We start from the raw sequence: 19,990 nt of genomic DNA on the forward strand, positions 1-19,990 counted from the left end.
TACTCTAACAATACTATTAAATCGCACATAGGTTCTGCTTTTTACTACTACGCTTTCTAAACACGCTTAAATACGATTACATAGCGACCTTCCTTTATTACATAGCATATTTAATATTAATATTATTTAACGAATAGTATATATTATTTGGGTAGATACCATCGTAGTTGTGTCAACCGGTACCCTGGTTCTATCTACAGCACTTGCTGTTTGGAACCTTTTAAAAGCTGGCAAGAAAGCCGCTTCTTTATTAGAGCTCTGCAAGGTAGTGTGACTATGGCTATGAAACTACACAAGGGTTTACTGTTTGAAGATTTTACAAAAGTCAAACCTTACCGTCTATGCCATTGCATAGGTGGCTTCAGGGGAAGCAGGCTTCCTATCATTTCAATCAAATTTAATCTCTAAAGGTCAGTTGAAAGAGCCGAACTCTGGTCACTGCCAAACTTACTTAATCGTTGAATTTAATTCCTACTGTAGCTGATTTTTTTTAATTGGATTTTTGTTTAATAAGCTATCTTAAATATTATGAAATTTTTTTAAATGTTGAGAAATTATTAAACCAATTTAAATTTTAAAAATAATTGACTAGAAGAATGAAATTTTGTATCTGAAAATTTTATAAAATTATGTATAAATCCTAATAAATGTAAAGACAATTCATATGACTACTTGTCATAGTTACATCTTTATTGTATCATAAACATTATATTAGAAAAAAGAGCAAAAGTGCAATAAATTAAGTTTTAATAAAATGTTTTTAATCCATTCATAGGGCTGGATCCTGCCAGACCAATGTTTGATGATAAATTGCCTGAAGATCGTCTTGATGCTGAAGATTCAGATTTTACAACAGTACTTCATACATGTGGAGGATTTTTAGCATTTACAGATCCGATTGGCCATGTTGATTTCTTTCCGAACGGTGGAGAAAATCCTCAACCACCATGCAAAGATAAAATTTTGAATGGTAAGTATTAAAATTGATGAAATGTTTATAAATTCTGATAAATTATATTATTAAAAGTAATTTGCTTATCACGATCAATTAAAGTACAATTAAGCATACATTTACATACATCTACATACTTTTAAATGAACTACTCTCAGTGATCTTAAAATCAAAGTAATGATCATTAATATTAATCAGTTGATGTTTCCATTCAAGTAAAAGTTTAAATAATGAAATAAAAAAAAAAAAAATTTAACAGGAGAATGAATAGAAAAAATATATAAAAAATCTGACATTAATGAATAAAAAAAATCTTGTTTATTGCAAATAAAATAAAATATTTGTGTTACTTAATCAGCTTGTGTTACTGATGAGTGACAGTGAATTTTATAGCATGTCAAAAACGCCATATCTAACCACCATGGAACACCAATAAAACTGGAATAATTACTACTAAAAAATTCAAAAAGACTACACCAGTATTATAAAACTTCAAAGAATTTGTACTTCCAGATTGTTTAATAGAAAGGAAACTCATTTATATTAAAAATTTTAATGAAAATATAACAGAAACTGAATATAGCAAATTAAAATACAAGAAACGAACCAGGATTCTATTTACATACAAATAAAACTTAATGACAAATTAAATTTATTTGGTAGCATATCCTTCATCAGTTCTTTTACCAGATTTCTAAGTTGATAGATTGAATGACCTGTGTTGCACGAGTTATGCAAAAATCAGATGAGCTGTCACCTTAAAATTACTCAACTTTAATTCTGTATTAATTTAATAAAACTTACGCAGTGAAAATTTATTTAGATTTATAGATACTAACAAAGTTTTATTATGGTCTTTGAATAGTATAAAATGATATTTTCTTTGAAAAATGATTTACTGAAAATTCACTTTTTTTTGGGAGTGGATGCTTTCTGGATAAATCCATCCAATTCTGCACCAGAATTTTAGAGACAGCAACAAAGAATTCTTTTGATTTAAAAATATATTGTAAAAAGCTAATTACATGTTGAGAATAAAGCATTGCATTAAAGTTTAACACATTTATTACTTTGTCAAGAAAATAAACACATAAGCTCAGTTTTTATTTCTGTTTATCTAATTTATATAAAAGATGACTTGTTTATTACGGTAAAGCTTTTTAATTTTTACTTGAATTCTTAAAAACCCATTCTAATATATTAAAAAAGGTTTATCTTACTAATTGCATTTTAATTTAATAATCGAGTAATTATTTAAGTTAAAAGAATAATTCAATTTTATTTTTTACGTTTCAGGGATTTTACATAAACCAAAAAATGGTTCTGCTCGATCCTTTTTATTAAGAACAGACCATGGACCAACCAAAGTTTTTGCAGGATTGGTATGTAGTCATTACATTGCATTAGCATTATGGGTTGAATCTCTTCGACCAAATACAACAATGATTGCAAGGCATTGTTCAACATGGAAAAATTACCTCAATAACGACTGTGATAAAAGTGTATCTGGCGATTACGAAGTTATAATGGGAGAAAATACACCTCGAAGGTACAATAATTTATTTTATTAATGTAACGTACTGCAAAACAGAAATTTCATTATATTGAAACGTACTACATTTTGCTTTGTCTTTCAGATTTGTAGTCAATGTGTTGTGTAACTGAATATACATATGCATATATGCTCAACACAATCATCGATTAAATATTATTTTACATGACTAAGTTAACACCATTCTTATTTAATAATGAACTACCCAGGAGTACAATGCAAGATAAAAGAAATAAAATCTACTAATAACTTTAAATCATGAAGTAATTTGCAACAGCTAAGACAAAAAGAATTGCCATTGACTGATAAATATTATATATATATATATATATTGATGAATCCAAGCTTGCACTTGGTTTTTAAATATAATATTTTTATTTTAAAGAATATTATTTATTACCGATTTTAACTTACTGCAATCATTAAAACCACATAAATAAAACCATAACTTTTCTATATTCAACAAAAGTTATTTGGTATAAACATATTTTGTAGTAAGCCTATAAATCTAACTTTTTATATAAAATATGAAAAATTTTGTCATATTTATGTAGGAATGATATTTCTGCTACTTTCCAGAAAAGAAAAGAGCGCATTAATTTGTAGATTTCCACTACCTTTCTCATGCTTTCTTATGGATTTCATGCACTGTTATGCAAATATGTATATATTTTTATCATTCGATTATACGTTCACACATTACATTTTATACAAGGACATTTATTCAGTATGAATATTTTGCATATATAGAATTGGTTACACTGAAATAGAGCACACAGGGTTATGGCTACTTATGATTACCTTATTACAATAATCATGTTATCGTTAATGATACTGTTTATAAATGTTGTGTGAAAGTAATTTGAGAGACCTACATCCATTATATTATATTATCACAAGATCTCATAACGCAACATGCACATAAAGAACTTGATGTATGAGAGACACCGATCAGAGTTGCTTCTTACTCGGTCAGCAATGATCTTATTATCATCCAGTGGTGAACAAATGAAAGTATCGCTTGTAGTACTATCATTTGAATTTCACCTGACTTGAAATGTTAATATGCAGCAATCAATATATTTGGTTCGATGAAAAAGGCAACAGAAAACAATTGCACTTCCCACTTTTCTTAGTAGGACTGGCACAAAATGTGCCAGTCCTACTAATGAATGTGCCTATTCTTGAATAAAATTTGCCATTTTTAGGAAAGACTTGTGACTTATCAGGTTGCTTATAGCCATTATGGTTGTACAACTATATATATATATATATATATATGAAAATAAATGTTTGCTAATAACTTATTAGAATATTAAAAATAAAAGAATGAAAAAATTTTAAATAAAATTATAAAATCTTATTTTTGTTTAAAAATACAGCTTTTTTTTTATTAAATTAATACTTTATCCAGATCATAACATAATTAAACATTGTTCAAATCACATCAGAAATTATATATTTGTGGATATCACAAAGGTGCTCCGATTGCTCACAGAAAAATCTTGATCATAGTAACATCATGGAGTATATAAAAGAGATATACGGTTGTAGTATACAATATTACATAAACAAATTATAGGAAATAATTATGCAAATGTATAAAGATAGTTTATTAATAAAATCATTACAAAATTAACAATTTTGAAGTGTTAATTGCTATACATTTGAGTGTTTATATTTAAGTAAATGAGTTCGTAAAAAATTCAGGCTTTGTTAATTAATATTATTTTAAAAATTCATTGACCAAGTAATACTGCATCTTTATAGAAAATGTTTAAATTAATTTATCTATGCTATTATATAAAGAGGAAAAGGGTTTTTGTTTGTTCAGTATAAACAAAAAACTACTTGATCAATTGTAACAAAGTTTTTACCAATGTTTCTTGGCATAACAGAGAAGTTTTTTAGATACATTTTACTCGGAAAAAAGTTTTTTATATATATACATATAGTAGTGGAGATTTGCCGGTTGAAGCACAAATTTAACGAACTGTGATCTGTGAGTCTTTATCACTGTGTGAGCTGGGTTTGAATTGAATGATTCAAATTAATCACATGAATAATAATACAAAGAGAGTAGAATCAAATTTACATTAAATAAAATAATATTATATATATATATATATTTAAAAAAATTCTGTTTATAATGATAATGGACCTCACTGCGATGCGGCTAGAGTAGTAAGGTATGTGAGCACCTTGTGGGAGGCTAGACCAATCATCACCATCAACCGTTAACAAAAAGGGTGCCTCTGAGGCACTGTTTTGGAAGGTACAATGGACTGCTCTTATAATATATCTGCAAAAAATCATCCAATTTTTAAAATTGAAATGGGGTATTTTTTAGTAGGTTGAAGACTAACTTTTGCATGCATCATGTATACTCTCGATATAAGAGATCATAATTATTCGGAAATATATATATATATATATCACATCACATGAAAACCAACTGACCAATTACTTTCAAATTTGCAGGATACATTTGTGTTTTAAGCCATCGACCAAGGCCCCCCAGCTCCCTTGAAAGTTAAGATATTAAAAATATTCAAATCTTCATTATTTCTTCACCCCCAAGCAGGGTGAAGTTGTGAAGATTCAATAAGGAAAAATAGATTAATCCTTTTACTTCATTATTATATTTTGCCACCGAGGCAAAGAAATAAGATATGAATATTTCATCGTCAAAGGTGTGGGTACTTTAGTAACCATAGTTATTATTATTCTAACCCACCGGGTTGGTCTAGTGGTGAACGCGTCTTCCCAAATCAGCTGATTTGGAAGCCGAGAGTTCCAGCGTTCAAGTCCTAGTAAAGCCAGTTATTTTTACATGGATTTGAATGCTAGATCGTGGATACCGGTCTTCTTTGGTGGTTGGGTTTCAATTAACCACACATCTCAGGATTGGTCGAACTGAGAATGTACAAGACTACACTTCATTTACAATCATACATATCATCCTCATTCATCCTCTGAACTATTATCTAAACGGTAGTTACCGGAGGCTAAACAGGAAAAAGAAAAAAAAGGAGAGAGTTACTATTATTCTATCGTTTGTAATTTAGTTTCTTTTTCAGGTTTCTATAAAGCCTGAATAAAATAATTATTATTATTGTTTAGTATTATTCTCACAACCATGAGAATAATGTACAGTGCAGGGATCCAGATCATGGGAATAGCAACTGAAGCAACATTTGAGGGTGTTCAGGGTGCTGGTTCCCAAGGCAAATTGAGAATAATGAGCGAAGTGAGCTCTGTGGCCATGAAGTAGACCCCTTGGCTCCAAGGAACACCTGAGTTGGCTCTGGGATTCGCCTGGGCTGACCCGAGTCCTGAGGGTCCTGGCTAGATGGGCCGGCTAGTCTTAAATAAATTGACTGGAAAACTTTTTTAGATTGTTAATAAATTTACTGAAAGTAGAAATTAAAGTATTAATAAGATCATATCTCACAAGCCACAATTTTATGTCGCACAATAATTGATAACAGTGAATATTTTAAAATTTTTTTATTTTTAATCTAGAAAAGTTAGTATATTTATAAATACAAATGAGGAAATGTTAAAATTTTTAATTAACTTAATATTTGTTTACATGATTTAAATCATGCAAACTTTTCATCTAACTTTTTGAAATAGCCTCAAATGACAACAAGCTAAGCAATAGAATAAAATTTTGTAAAGTGAAGTAGGTATGACTTGATATTTTAACAAACTAATAGTAGTTGTAGTTAGTGGTTTTCTTCTGCTAATAATAATTATTATTATTAATAAGAATGATTATTAATTGATTCTTGTCATGTTCTGGAAATTTCTATGTAATTAATGCAACTATTTTGATACCGGTCCTGTTAGCTCATGTTCGGGTGAGCTGTTAATTAGAATTCAATAACAGAATGTAGCCACAGATAGCATCAACAAAGAACATTACTGATGAACATTAAAATTAAAATATAAGCTCATATCACCAACCTTCACATGACAAGTATGTTTTAACAATCCATATTGCTTCGATACACATTGTTAGGAATACTATTTATGTGATTAACAGCAATATATCTTCTAGAGAAGGATAATGCAATGTCTTTATCAATAAAGTTATGTAGTAATAGTCATTCGATGAATAACTTCTTCAACCACTAACATAGATATTCTTTAAGTATCAAATTAATTTTGATAACTAATAAAAAATTAGTGTTGTTTTATTATTAAAACTTTGTTTTTCAATTTATTTTTCCAGCACCCGAGGTACATTTTTTATTGAAACACCAGAAGAAGTATCATATGCACCACAATTAAAGGAATTAATAGAAACAGGCATACATGAATACTCAAAATTATTTACAGCAGATACATCGGATGATGATCATGGACATGGAGAAGTGCAAGAAATAATACCGACCACAATGCCCGATATTACACATAGCTCTACAATAAAACAAACTCATGAAGAAAAAGACAATTTTGAAATTAATAACAAATTATCAGAAAACTCAGCATTAAGAAGTTCATGTAGTTACACATTAATTTTACTAATTATGGTGGTTTTTTTACCTAGACTGAAATAATTAATGATAAGATTAATGGATTGTAGTGCAGATTGCAACTGACAAAAAAAAATCATGGCTGAACTGTTTACAAAAGTTTAGCATCGTATTAAAAGTTCCTTTTTCTATTTTTAATAATCAAAGCATTACAAAGTATTAAAAACTAATAATTTATTTATTATTTTATATTTATGTCCTGGATTACCAATTAACTGTGCTGACAGAATAAATCTGGAGTACATAATATTCCAGAGGATATAGTTCTCCCTATTTGCCATACCAGCTAAACTATATGAATGACTGATATTTGGTTAATGGTGTTTTTTTTTTTTTATTTGAAATATGTAAGAAGTATAAAATTAATTATGAGAGTAATATTGTTTATTACTTCTAAAAGACTAATTAAATAAAGACAAAAAAACTGGTGATTTTTTTTTTTATAATGCAATATGTTTTTTTTTAATTTTATTAAAAAAATTATAAATTATTAATATATGTAAATCTTGCTAAGAAGTATTTTTTTTTACAAAAATATAGAATGAAATTTCTGTACAAAAACAATACATGATATTTAATATAAGCAGAAACTATCTGTACAATATTAATAATTTTTAACAATAATCTACTTCCAATATGTTTGAAAAGAAAAAAAAAACATTAGAAATGTTTTTTAAAGCAATCTTTCAGTTTGTTTATAAAAGTACAATTTATTTTAAAGATCAATAGTAATTCAACATGTTACAAATGGTATATCTTTTGTAAGATTAATTAGAGCAAATTGAATACAATAATGAACTGATGGAAGAAAAACGAAAACTTTTTAGGAAGACAAAATGAAACCCATATCTGTATTCTAATGAAAAATGTCTAAGATTTACACTTCTCAAGTTCAGATTTTCTATTTTCAAAACATAAATTCTGACAAAAAAGAATTCTTTTCATGAACACTTTTTTCAAAAGATCTCGTACAGATAAGAGCAAAGAGATTTCTTTAATATGAAAAAATTTTTTAAATAAATTATAATTAGTTGTACGATGTAAACTGCTTTACACACATTAAAAATACACAATATTCTGTTTATTTATAACAGTACTCATATTATTTAGTTTTTGTTTCTTTATGTTTATAATTTAAAGGCAAATATGGACGGCCTCAAATTAACATATAGAGCTCATGAAAATTTTTTCTCTAAAACACAGGACTCTTAGCTACAGTAAAACTGCTGTAGCACTAATACTCTCTCCACCCACTGAAACATTTTAATGTTATCAAGGCTTAATGGAAGTATTATATTAATGTAAAAAAAAATATCAGCAATGCTTTAAAACTACTTTCTACTTCAGTGAAAAGGAAAAATAGATTTACTATAAAGTAGTCAGATATGTTTTATTTAGTTAGATTTGCTTCAGATAAATATTTTAAATGCCTAGTATTTAATACTATTACCAATAGCTCCTCATCCTTTACCGTTTGCGTGAGACTGGGTCTGGTCAAATTTTTAATTTGGTTTAACCAAACTTTTCTTTAGATAACTGTAAACCAGCACGGTATGGGATATAGAAACTGATTTTTGGTTAAATAATGTAAGATAACATTAGTTAATTGAGACAGTTTGAAATTTTGTCGCACTGTAATGGAAATTATGATAAGACTTATTTCTGGCAAATTTTTTGGTGAAACATCAAATGAGATCTTCTTTTTAAATTTATGTGAATGTTTCTGGATGGTACATTATTTTGAGGCGTACTAATTTTATTTACAGATGAAATTGTTTGATGTTTAGAAACACAAGCGGTTGACTTGGATGAAATTCAGTTAAATCCTGTTCTGATTCTAGTTACATTTTAAGATTAATCTGTAGGTTCTTCAAAGGAGTATTTTGCTAATAGTGAAAGACTGAAAAACGTAATCCTTCTTAATTGAACTTAATTTTTTTTTATTCTGGCACATTTATTTCTAATTTTGAACACAAATCAATGTATCTGCAATATAGGTTCACACGGTTCAGTTGTTATCCGGCTTTTATTGATTAAGATAATTGCAAGCATGGCTAGGTTCTTACTTAGGAACTGAATATTCAATTTTTTTATTTATAAGTAAATTAAACAGGTTTTATTTATTCTGTAACAAAGTAAAATGCCATGCTTTTTTTAAGTATAACGGACAAAATTTACATTTGTGCTTGTCTGTCTAGTAATTTACAGAGATGAGCCCTATAGTAATTGGTAAATACCGGCGTTTTATATCCTCTTTTCCAGAAATTATAATAGTCATGGATGGAGGGTATAAAGAACAGCAATTGATGGCTGTCAGTCTGTCATCATATTGTTTATTAAAAGCTTTTTTTTTAGAGCTTGTACTCACTAAAATTTGGCTGGGATAATAATTATATTCTGTTCGTATGTTTAACGTTTCCATCTCAGATGAAAATATATCTGTTAAAGTTGTTTTTAATTTATACTGACCAAGAAATATTTTTTTTCAATTCTGATGGAATGCAGCCATGAATTAAAAGATAGTCTAAAGTGTATTGTAATATTAGTTAGATTTTTATTTAAAAAAAAAAAATATTTCAAAATTAGTAATTATTCTCAATTGTAATCTAGTAGGGGATGAATTGTAATAGTTTGATTTAAAACATAAAACAATTTGGTTAATAGTATAAAATATTTTTACAAATAATTATGATAAGATTATTCCCTAAAAAAAAGTTAATTAACACAGAAAGATACATATATGCAAAAAAAAATTGGAAAAAGGGAAAAAATATTTAATTAAAACGATTCTCAATTGGTAATTAATCATATAACTTCAAGAGGGATCTTCGGAAAAAGTTAGAAAAATTGAAATTGGAAAATTTAGAAAAACACTATTTATATTAAATGAGACATTAATTAATTATGTAAGTAGAATCAATTAATAGATATAAAAATACAGACAGGACAATCAAATTAGATTTTTTTTTTAAACTAATAGAAATTTGTATGAGATTCTTAAAATTATTATTTTTAAATTCTATTACAATAATTATGTTTAATAGTAAACACAGCACACCATCTGTTTCTTCACAAGAGAAACCAATATACAAGTGCCCCGAATGTGAAACCATCCTCATTTTTCCAAAGTTTTGACATATGTTACCGGAAGAAAAATTATTAAAATATAATTTTTAGTAAGAAGTGAATACATTGATGTGATCAATAAATGCTTGACCTGATGCCACCAACTATGATAAAAAAATAAACATAAAGTAAATATGAAGTCAGACTGTCTTAAGATATGAGAAAACCTAATGACTGAGAAATCGATAAGAATAATTTATATATGTTGTTATTTAAAAATGAGATTGGTATAAGCAATAGTAGCAAGACTGTTTCTTTTAGAAATTAATCAATAGATATCAATGTGTGATAGTATGTGTGTTTTAGATGTATTTAAACACATGTATAACAGGGCATTACATTAGTATTAACGTCTATGGAATTCTTTTACTGACTTACTATCTTAGTGCATTATTTTCACAAAGAATTCACAGACCTACTTACTTACCTGTTACAAACCTACTAGTAATTAATTCACTAATAATAAATATTGTATGATGTGTATAATGACAAACATATTTTGTGATATATGTTATTTCTATTATAAATTATTTTTCTGTACACTGGATTATTACTTTTTGTAAAAAATTCTTCATATTTATATGCGTATGCAAGATGATTTTTAAAAATGGATTGTTTTCATAAGACCGATTTATTGTTAGTATATAAAGTTATTTAGATTTTTAGATTATAATAATATTTAGATGATACATACCCACTGAAATATATTAATAGTATGTTTAATAACTTTTTTCTCATTTTGTGTTTTAGTATATATAATGTATAAGTTTTTTTTTTATTTATAGACTTGTATCAATGCTTAAGGTATAAATATATAAATTATAACTTTATGTTTACAATAGTAGCCAAAGTATTAATTAATTATTAAAGATAAAAACAAGTCTGATGTACTTTAACTCATTAATTACAAGAAAATATTTTATTAATTTGTTTTTTCTTTTTTACAAAATTGTAGTAACTAATATTGTTTTTCATTTAATATTTTACACTTATTAGTTTAAAGAATTTCATTTGATAGAATGATCTAGTTATTTTACAAATAATATAAAATTTTAAACTAGTTTTTTACTATTTTTTTTTTAAGTAATAAAAATATGAACAATTCAGGTATATATTAATTGTATACTCTTTGTTGTATTATAAATGAATTCATCTAACTGTATAATTGTTTGTTTCTTTTTTATCAAATTACTTGTTTGACATAATGTATATATTACAAAATAAAATTTTATTAAAATACATCAAAGTATTAATACTTAATTAAAAGTTGTTTTTTTTTAACTTAATTTTATAAAACTGTTTATTCCTTTTTCTAGTATTATAAAAATAACAGATGGTGAAAATATACAAATTAGAAGTAGCATAAAAAAATCCAGATCAAGGGAATACACATGTACGTATAATGAAACAAATGAAATTTAAAAATACACTGAATTTTTCTTTATTAAAAGTACATCTACATCCTAGTATGATCGGTAAAACCCCTGCTTAAATTTGTCTCATGATTTATTCAGTTTTAAAATTATAAAAAAAAGAAATGGTTTATTAAGTTTAAATAAATATTTTCCTTAGTTTTTTGCCGGGATTAAACAAGTGGGGTTTAGCTGAGATTTTGCAGTTGATACATTTCCTGATGCAAATCAATAACAAGAGATAAATGTTGAAAATTAAAATGAAATACTGCTGAAAAAAAACATTGCTGATAAACATTGTCTGCTTTGGTTCCATCATGATTTTGTATTATACTAGCAAATACTCCATTTGAATTTTGAAAATCAGAAAATTGGTTGCGAAGATATAACAACATTTCCAAACAACTAGTCCATTAGGTCAAGAGTGTACCTGATGTGTGCAAAAGTTAGCCTTAAACTTTCTAACAAATATCCTGTTTGAATTTTGAAAATCAGACAATTGTTTGTAGAGATATTATAAGAGAACCCAATTGTACCTCCCAAAACAACAACCCAGGGGCACCCTGTTTGTTACCAGTTGATGGTGATGATTGGTCTAGCCTCGCATCATCTTACTGCTGTAGCCTCACATACAGTCCCCACCTAAAGCCCATTATTATTAAACAGAAATTTTTTTAATTTATTTAATATTATCCTATTTTATTTAATGTAAATTTAATTCTATTATTTTTGTAATATTATTCATTCGATTGTTTTGAATCATACTGTTCAAACCCAGCTCACATAGTGATAGAGACTCGCAGTTCATTAATCCAATTCTTTAAGTTTGTTCTTCAAATGGCAAATCTCCACTACTACATATATATTTTTATATAGCCTATAACACTCCCGGTATAAGGATTCCAACGCAGAGTCATACATCTAAATCGGTTCAGCCACTGAGCTACTATGGAACGAAAACACAAAAAACATACATACATCCTAAATACATTACTTTTTTTTGGGCACTCGTGTTAAAGGGAATAAAGTAAAGGAATAAACCAGAAAGTGATGGTTACAGTATTCTGGAAATTCAAGGGAATTTTACTGACAGCCTTCTTGAAACTTAGGACCATAATAATATTAGAAATTTATTACAAAATATTAAAGAAGCTTCAGAGATCAATCTAAAACTAACATCACGGGGTGTTTACAAAGCACAAGTATTATTATGCTCGTGTTGTCCTGCATAATTATGCATGGTTGCATACCACAGCTAGCACAAAGGATTTAACTGAAATTTAAATGTTAAATATTTTGTTATCTACCCTGTAACTCCTACAGCTCACTAGTTGTTTGATGCCAAGTGACTATAACCTCCTCACCAAGATGTAGGACTGGCTGGCTACAACATTTTGAAACCAATGAGAATATCATGACTGGGGTGTATTACTGGTTGGATACTCTAGTTGTGGATTCTTTAGTGGAGTCTGCAAAAGCTGGTGTTATAATGCAGTAAGTACTTGAATGTGAGGAGGCAACTACGTGAAGAACTTATATACATTAACTTATATATAAAATAGTCTTTTTCTCTAGCTTTAAAAAAAAAAAATTAACTATTGAAAGTAATTTTAGGAATATACTTCATACAAAAATTTTGAAAATCTAAAATGGGGAATGAATTATTATCTTTTATAATATATAATAATTTTTAAAATATTGCATCCTCAAAATAATTATTTAATTTTTTTTTTTTTTTTTTGAGTAAACAATTACAATTTTAAAATTAAAAAAAAAAAACACAGGGAAACCCTACAAGGGAGTCAATATTTGATTAATTTTTTTATCAATTCTATTAAAACAATAAATGAAATAATTATTATGGAAATAAAAGAAAACAAAAACCATATGATTATTATGTCATAACTATTTGGACCTAAATGAGGTCCAAGCAGGGGCTTCAAAATTTTAATCATTTTCTTTTAGATCCTGTAAATTGATACTTAACTAATGTCAATCACATATAAAAAAAATTTTAAATCTTAATCATGCAATTGAACAATTTTTAATTTCATAAAATCAATATCCAAATTGTGTTTATTAATTTGTTTGTTTACCATTGCGACTTCACTCGCGATAATTTTTTAATATTAAACATATTTATTTCTCTTAATAAAAAAAATTATTTAATTAAGAATACTGTTTTTAGATTTCCATTAAATACTGATAAAATGGTAAATAGACATTTTTATTAAAAAAATATTAGGAATATCAATAAACAATAAATTGTTGCCCAAAGCTTAAGTAAAGAAAAACTAAAAAAGGAATATAAAGAAAACTGATGAACAATCTTTGTCAGACCAATTCATCTTATTAATGGTTGAAAATATAATCCATTATAAACTGATAAGCAAAAGCCTAATAAAGTTAAAGAAAAAATGTATTACAATCCCCAATCTATCATCCCCCATCACGGTCAGGGGTTATTCTTATCCGCTCATGACTCATTTCGCTAGCCCTTCCCATCTAGCCAGAGGGCTCTACTCCTTGGACGCCAATGTGCTCATTAAACTCATACTTGTGAGAATAATAATGTTAAATAAAAATTTAAACCTGTTCAATTTACAAAAAATATCTGTACTCCCTCATTTATTATTCCTTCAGAGCAACAGTTTGATTCAGTACAGGACCTAAAACTGAGCGATCAAAAGTGTGGTTTCAAAACAAGTCAGCCTCCATCTTAAAAATATTAATTATAATTGGTTATTCGTACGATGGGACGCAGTACTTATTATTTCAGAACCGGAAACTATACTGTTGTAAATTTTTGTTTGTTTTGCAAAAATCAAGTTTTTGGAGTTTAAAATAGTTTTTGAAAGGAATTCAAAACTAGGTAAAGTTAGGTCATTTAGAGGTTAAAGATGCCACTTTATGGAAAAATGTTTAGGACAAGACTTACAAATCTTTCTCCTTAGAATCCAAATTTGCTGTGAAAATATGTATGTCCCATTTAACAAAAAATGAACTTCCAGTTGAAACCGGAAGTTGGCAATATGACCAAAAGTTAGCAATAGTCAAAATATGACTTATTCATCAAATTTTTTTTGCATTTTCCAGAAAAATCACTATCTTCAATTTTAGAAGGGGTGGTTGGGTGGTCTAGGACACCTGGTATATGTATATAGATAGAAATTAATAACATCCTAATTTTATCACAGAATGTTCAACATATTAGGAATAAAAGAAAAAAAAAATGTTTTATAAAAAATATACTATTCTTTTTAAAATTACTAACTGATTTTTAAAAAAAATTAAAAACATATATTTACTGATATTAAACATAAGTAAAACATATTTTAATGATATTATGTGTCACAAAACAAATAGAAAATACATGAGGGAATATGTCATTACTGAAATATGTAATATTTGGTATAGATACATTAACTAAATTAGTATACAAAATATTCTGTGTATTTTAATAGTAAACAAAAATGATAAAGACAGTATGGAAATTAAATTAGATGCATAATTATGTCTAAATTAAATTAACAGTAATGGCTGATATTTGTATAAACATTTAATAGTGTAATTCGCACAATTTGATCAATAGAAAATGTTCATGGATAATTATTATGGGATAAATGGAGTTGATCTGTATGAAGACAGTGTATACTTTACTATAATAAATGAAAATGATTAAATACAGTTACACAATAAGTATTTTTTCAAAAAGCTGATGAACAGTTATTTATTTCAACCTCTGTTAACTACAATATTACGCCTTAACACCTATCGGTTTTTTTATTTATTTAAGAAATGAAGTTTGTTACGTGTGAAAAGTAAAGACTGACAAAGATTCAAACCCATTTTTATCGCTTAATTATGGTAGAGATAATAATATATTTCCAATAAATTTATTTAGTTTAAACAAGAACAGTTATGGTCGATTGTTCTCATATAATGTTTGTTCAAAAAATATATATATTTCTGTAAATATTATTTAAAGTATTTTACATATATACATATATATATATATATACACCCATTTCACCAAAAGAAACAAATATAAGTAAAACATATAAATGTACACATCTCACCAAGAGAATATTCTTTATTTAAGGCTTTTGTGTATAGTATCCTTGTTAATCATTATCTACTTGCAAACACAGCCAATGAAAATAAAATGACAAACTGATAAATTTTCTTCAACTATAAATATATACTGCGTACCGTATATGTATATATATTGTATAATTTACATTTAATATTCATATATATATATATATATATATATATATTAACTTAAATGTAAATTATTTAAGATTATTGTCCATTTTCCTCTTTTCCTCTTGATTTGATAGAATTAAATATAATAACAAGAGATACTTTACTTAAAAATATTATCTTTATTAATCTATTGAGTTAACCAATCCAACTAAACAAACTTATAAATTAAATTCACTACGTTTCACTTTTAATTCTCTAAGCTTCCTCAAGTGACAATACATATACATACACACATCACTCACTCAGAATTCTCTTGCATACTAAGAAATTAACTGATCTACTCATCCGAGGTAACAATATTTTGTCCCCACCTTTATTGTAATCCCCTACTCACACATGAGTCAACTTATCTTAAGATAATTATATGTATTTCTTTATATCACCTAATTGCTATTTGCTGTACACTGAAACCTTTACGATGCAATATTTTTCTCAAAAATTACAAACATTAAATATTATTTTCCTTGAAACTAAATTTATAATATAAATATGTTATTTTTTTAAAAGTTAAATTAACATTACATGTTGCTTAATCCGGCTATGTTCATTCTATTGTTGACAGCTATTGTGCTTTTCTTGATGTATCATTTCTAGAGTGCTCTTTTTTGTGTATTTTATTATTTGTCTAATATTTTGGTGCTGCTGAAGTCAAACAAGTGTTTATGTTCTATTGCATGTTTTGTGAGCGTTGTCACATCCTTTTTTCTATATTTTTGGGTTTTTATTCTTTCTTTAAGGAATTGAGATGTTTGTCCAATGTACACAGTGTTACAATCATTACATGGAATGCTGTATACTACATTGACTTGTTGATTTTTTTCTATCGGCGATTTTAATTTAGAAAACTTTAACTAAATTTTGTATCCATTTTTCATTGTATTCAACGAAGTTAAGTTTGCTGTACTTATTTCTTAAGCAGTTGAATTTTTTAATATTCTTTTCTTTGATAATTTTGAAATTACTTTCGCATTTGTGTTCTTCCCAAATTATAAAACTCTTAAATAATTGTGTAGATAAACTACTCTTTAAGGTACTTATTTCTTTAGAAATATCATTGTTAATATTCTTTTCAATTTGCACTATATCTTTTATTAAGAAACTTAGAACTTTTTTCTTAAAATTATATACAATATTATCTTTGCTTTGGAATTCAATATGCTTGAAATTGAATTCCATAAATTTTAGAAATATATTATTTGATCTAGCTTCAAGTAAAAATATTTTTTGACTTTTGCATTTTATCTGTTTGTTTTTTATTTTATTATATGTCTTCATAACTTTTGTTGTATTGTATCCATAATTCATCCATCTTCATAAAAACTCATTTTAACCGATAATTTTTTTCATGCATTCACATTAAAATACTTAAATTATGACACCGTTAATCCACGTACTAATATGAATATTAACTTAAATGTAATTTATTTAAGTTTACTTTCCTCTTGATTGGATAGAATTAAATATAACAAGACATATTTTACTTAAAAATATTATCTTTATTTATCTCTTGGGTTATTGAAATAAGTTATTGTTAAATCCAAAACCAATACATTATAAGCTTGTAAGTTAATTCAAGAGATTAATAAAGATAATATTTTGAAGTAAAATATGCCTTTTTATTACACATATATATATATATATATTATTTACTGAAATTAATTTTTTAAGATTCACATTATTCATCTGTAATGTTAAATTATATTTTAAATTCAATTAATACAAACCACTTAGTACAGAATATTGAGATGAGACATAATCTTACCTAAGTTTATTATGAAAATACTTTCACAAGATCCTGCACCCAATCATTGGGTGTTGATCTGAATGTTGATGAATCTGAATTCATTTCAGATATTAAAAATCTTTTTAATATGCAGTTTAATTACATGAATTCAGTCATGACTGAGTATGCAGGATCCCGTGAAAGTACTTTCATGATAAATTATGATAAAATATGTCTTATCTCAATATTCTGAACTAGATGGTTTATGTTAATAGAATTTGAAATATACATGTTATATACATTTTGGTGGTTTATGTTTTGTATAATATTAAATTTTATTAACTCAGTGGTTAATATGTTAATGAATATATATACACAAATACTATTTTACTAAAATTAATCTTTTTAAGACTCATTATTATTCCTTTGTACTGTTAAATTATATTTTAAATTCTATTAATATAAACCACCTAGTACAGAATATTGATATAAGATAACTCTTACCTTTATTTTGTCATAAGAGTACTTTCATGGAATCTCGCATCCTCGGTCATATTTAAATTATTTAATTAAAGGAGCATATCATATGGTATATATTAACAGAATTTAATATATATATATAAAAATTAACAATTAAGAACTTATGGTACGTTATGATACTAACATTTAGATGGAAAGCAAAATTAATTTCACCAAATTGGATGACTTGATTACTTAAACTTGTTCATATAATTCTGACGATATTAACACAAAAACTTCTTATTAATAAATAAATTATTAACCTTTTTTCTTTATGTTATATCTTTCTCATCTAGTTATTAAATATAAGGAAACACTGTGTATAATTATTTTATCAAACATGGCCCATTGGTATAATTAAATAATTAATATTATAATATTAATATTTAGTATCTAATTAATTAATATTTATATAATTAATAATTTAAAAAGTCCACTTACCAACAATTTTCAACAATATATGAAAATTGTTGGTAAGTGGGTTTTTTAATTATTAATAATTATTTTAATTTGATTATTGATTTTTACTTTACTGTCTAGATAGCTCTATAACAGAGCTACAGCTCTATAAGGGATAATATTGTAATTGGTTTGATCTGGGCATATGCAATTTTCATCAGATCTTGACATTTTTACACCTAAGGAATCCAAAAAAAAAAAACATAAAACTTAATTAAATGTGGTATGCATGCACGCTTTAGTTAGAATCATTGAATTAAATAAACTAAAAAATATTGTATTTAAAGGAAATGATAAATATTTAAAATTAAGTTGGGTGTGTATGAATGTGTAAGCTGTGCATCAAAACAACTCACAGTAGTCAGCTTTTTTATGTTTACAATGTGTAAACGCTGAAAAATAAAAAAGTAATTTTATGCATTCCATTCCAGGAACAAGAAATTTTTGTTTGGTGAAATGTATAAATTTAAGTTAAAAAAGGTAAGATAAATATTTATCTATTCTCCTTTTCCTTTCTGCCCCTACAGTCCACGCTTCACTACCATATAGGAAAAAACTCAATACAAATGTCTTACCGATTGTTTTATCGACTTTTTGTTTATTTTGTTTGAGTCAAATATCTTATTGAATGCTAATTTTGCCTGTTTTATTCTCCTAATAATGTCCTTCACGCTTCAGCCATCTAACATAATTCTACTTCCAAGATAGGTGAATTCCTTCACACACTATAATTTACAACGATGATATTAATCATCATATAAAAGCTGTCTATGGCGATGAAACTGTTGATTGAAATACTTTGAATAGGTGGGGAATTTAATTTCATGCATCAAAATCTGGTAACACAAATATTAAGGATAAAACTCACAACGGTCGACCGGTTTCTGTGACTGGTGAGAAGCGCCAAAAGGTGATGAACTGAATTAAAATAACCTTGCATTACTCAACAATGCATCGCCACCCAGACGAGGGATATCAAAACAACAAGGAGGATACATTGCAGTTCAACTGAACTACAGTAAAATCTGTTCGCAGTGAGTGCCATGCTAATTCACAGAAAAAACAAACAATGAAAAGAATTTTATCAAGACGAGGGAGATGAACTCCTTATCAATACTTTGATGGGAGAAGAAAATTGAGCACATCATTACTACCCAGAAGAAAATGGTAGAGCATGGAATAACGGTACTATGATTTGCTGCAATAAAAAAAATCAAAACAACCCTCTGGAAAAAAATTATGGAATCCAAGGACACTGTCCTAGTGTCCCAGTACGTGTATGTGCAGATTACCTGGTGTTTTAACATTTATATATATAAATTTAACATTTATATATATAAATGTTAAAACACCTTATGTGTGTTGTGTTTGACAATCCACAGATTTTCTCTGTCATGCAAATCAATGAAAACTTCTGAGGGTCTTTGTAAGTTA

General features: G+C 26.8%; 1 protein-coding gene across 1 annotated transcript in view; it reads left to right on the forward strand.

Annotated features, from left to right (window-relative positions):
- LOC142326380 (lipase member H-like) overlaps positions 1 to 7,861 on the forward strand; it is a 34,167-nt gene extending 26,306 nt beyond the window's left edge. Inside the window, exons 3-5 of the mRNA XM_075368843.1 lie at positions 776 to 970; positions 2,249 to 2,501; positions 6,745 to 7,861. Of these exons, the coding sequence (XP_075224958.1) occupies positions 776 to 970; positions 2,249 to 2,501; positions 6,745 to 7,072 (776 nt within the window). The 3' untranslated portion in view covers positions 7,073 to 7,861. The remainder of the gene's footprint in view (positions 1 to 775; positions 971 to 2,248; positions 2,502 to 6,744) is intronic.
- Positions 7,862 to 19,990: the final 12,129 nt, after the last annotated feature.

The sequence above is a fragment of the Lycorma delicatula genome, chromosome 6 (assembly GCF_047948215.1).
Source record: "Lycorma delicatula isolate Av1 chromosome 6, ASM4794821v1, whole genome shotgun sequence".
Classification (NCBI taxonomy): Eukaryota; Metazoa; Arthropoda; class Insecta; order Hemiptera; family Fulgoridae; genus Lycorma; species Lycorma delicatula.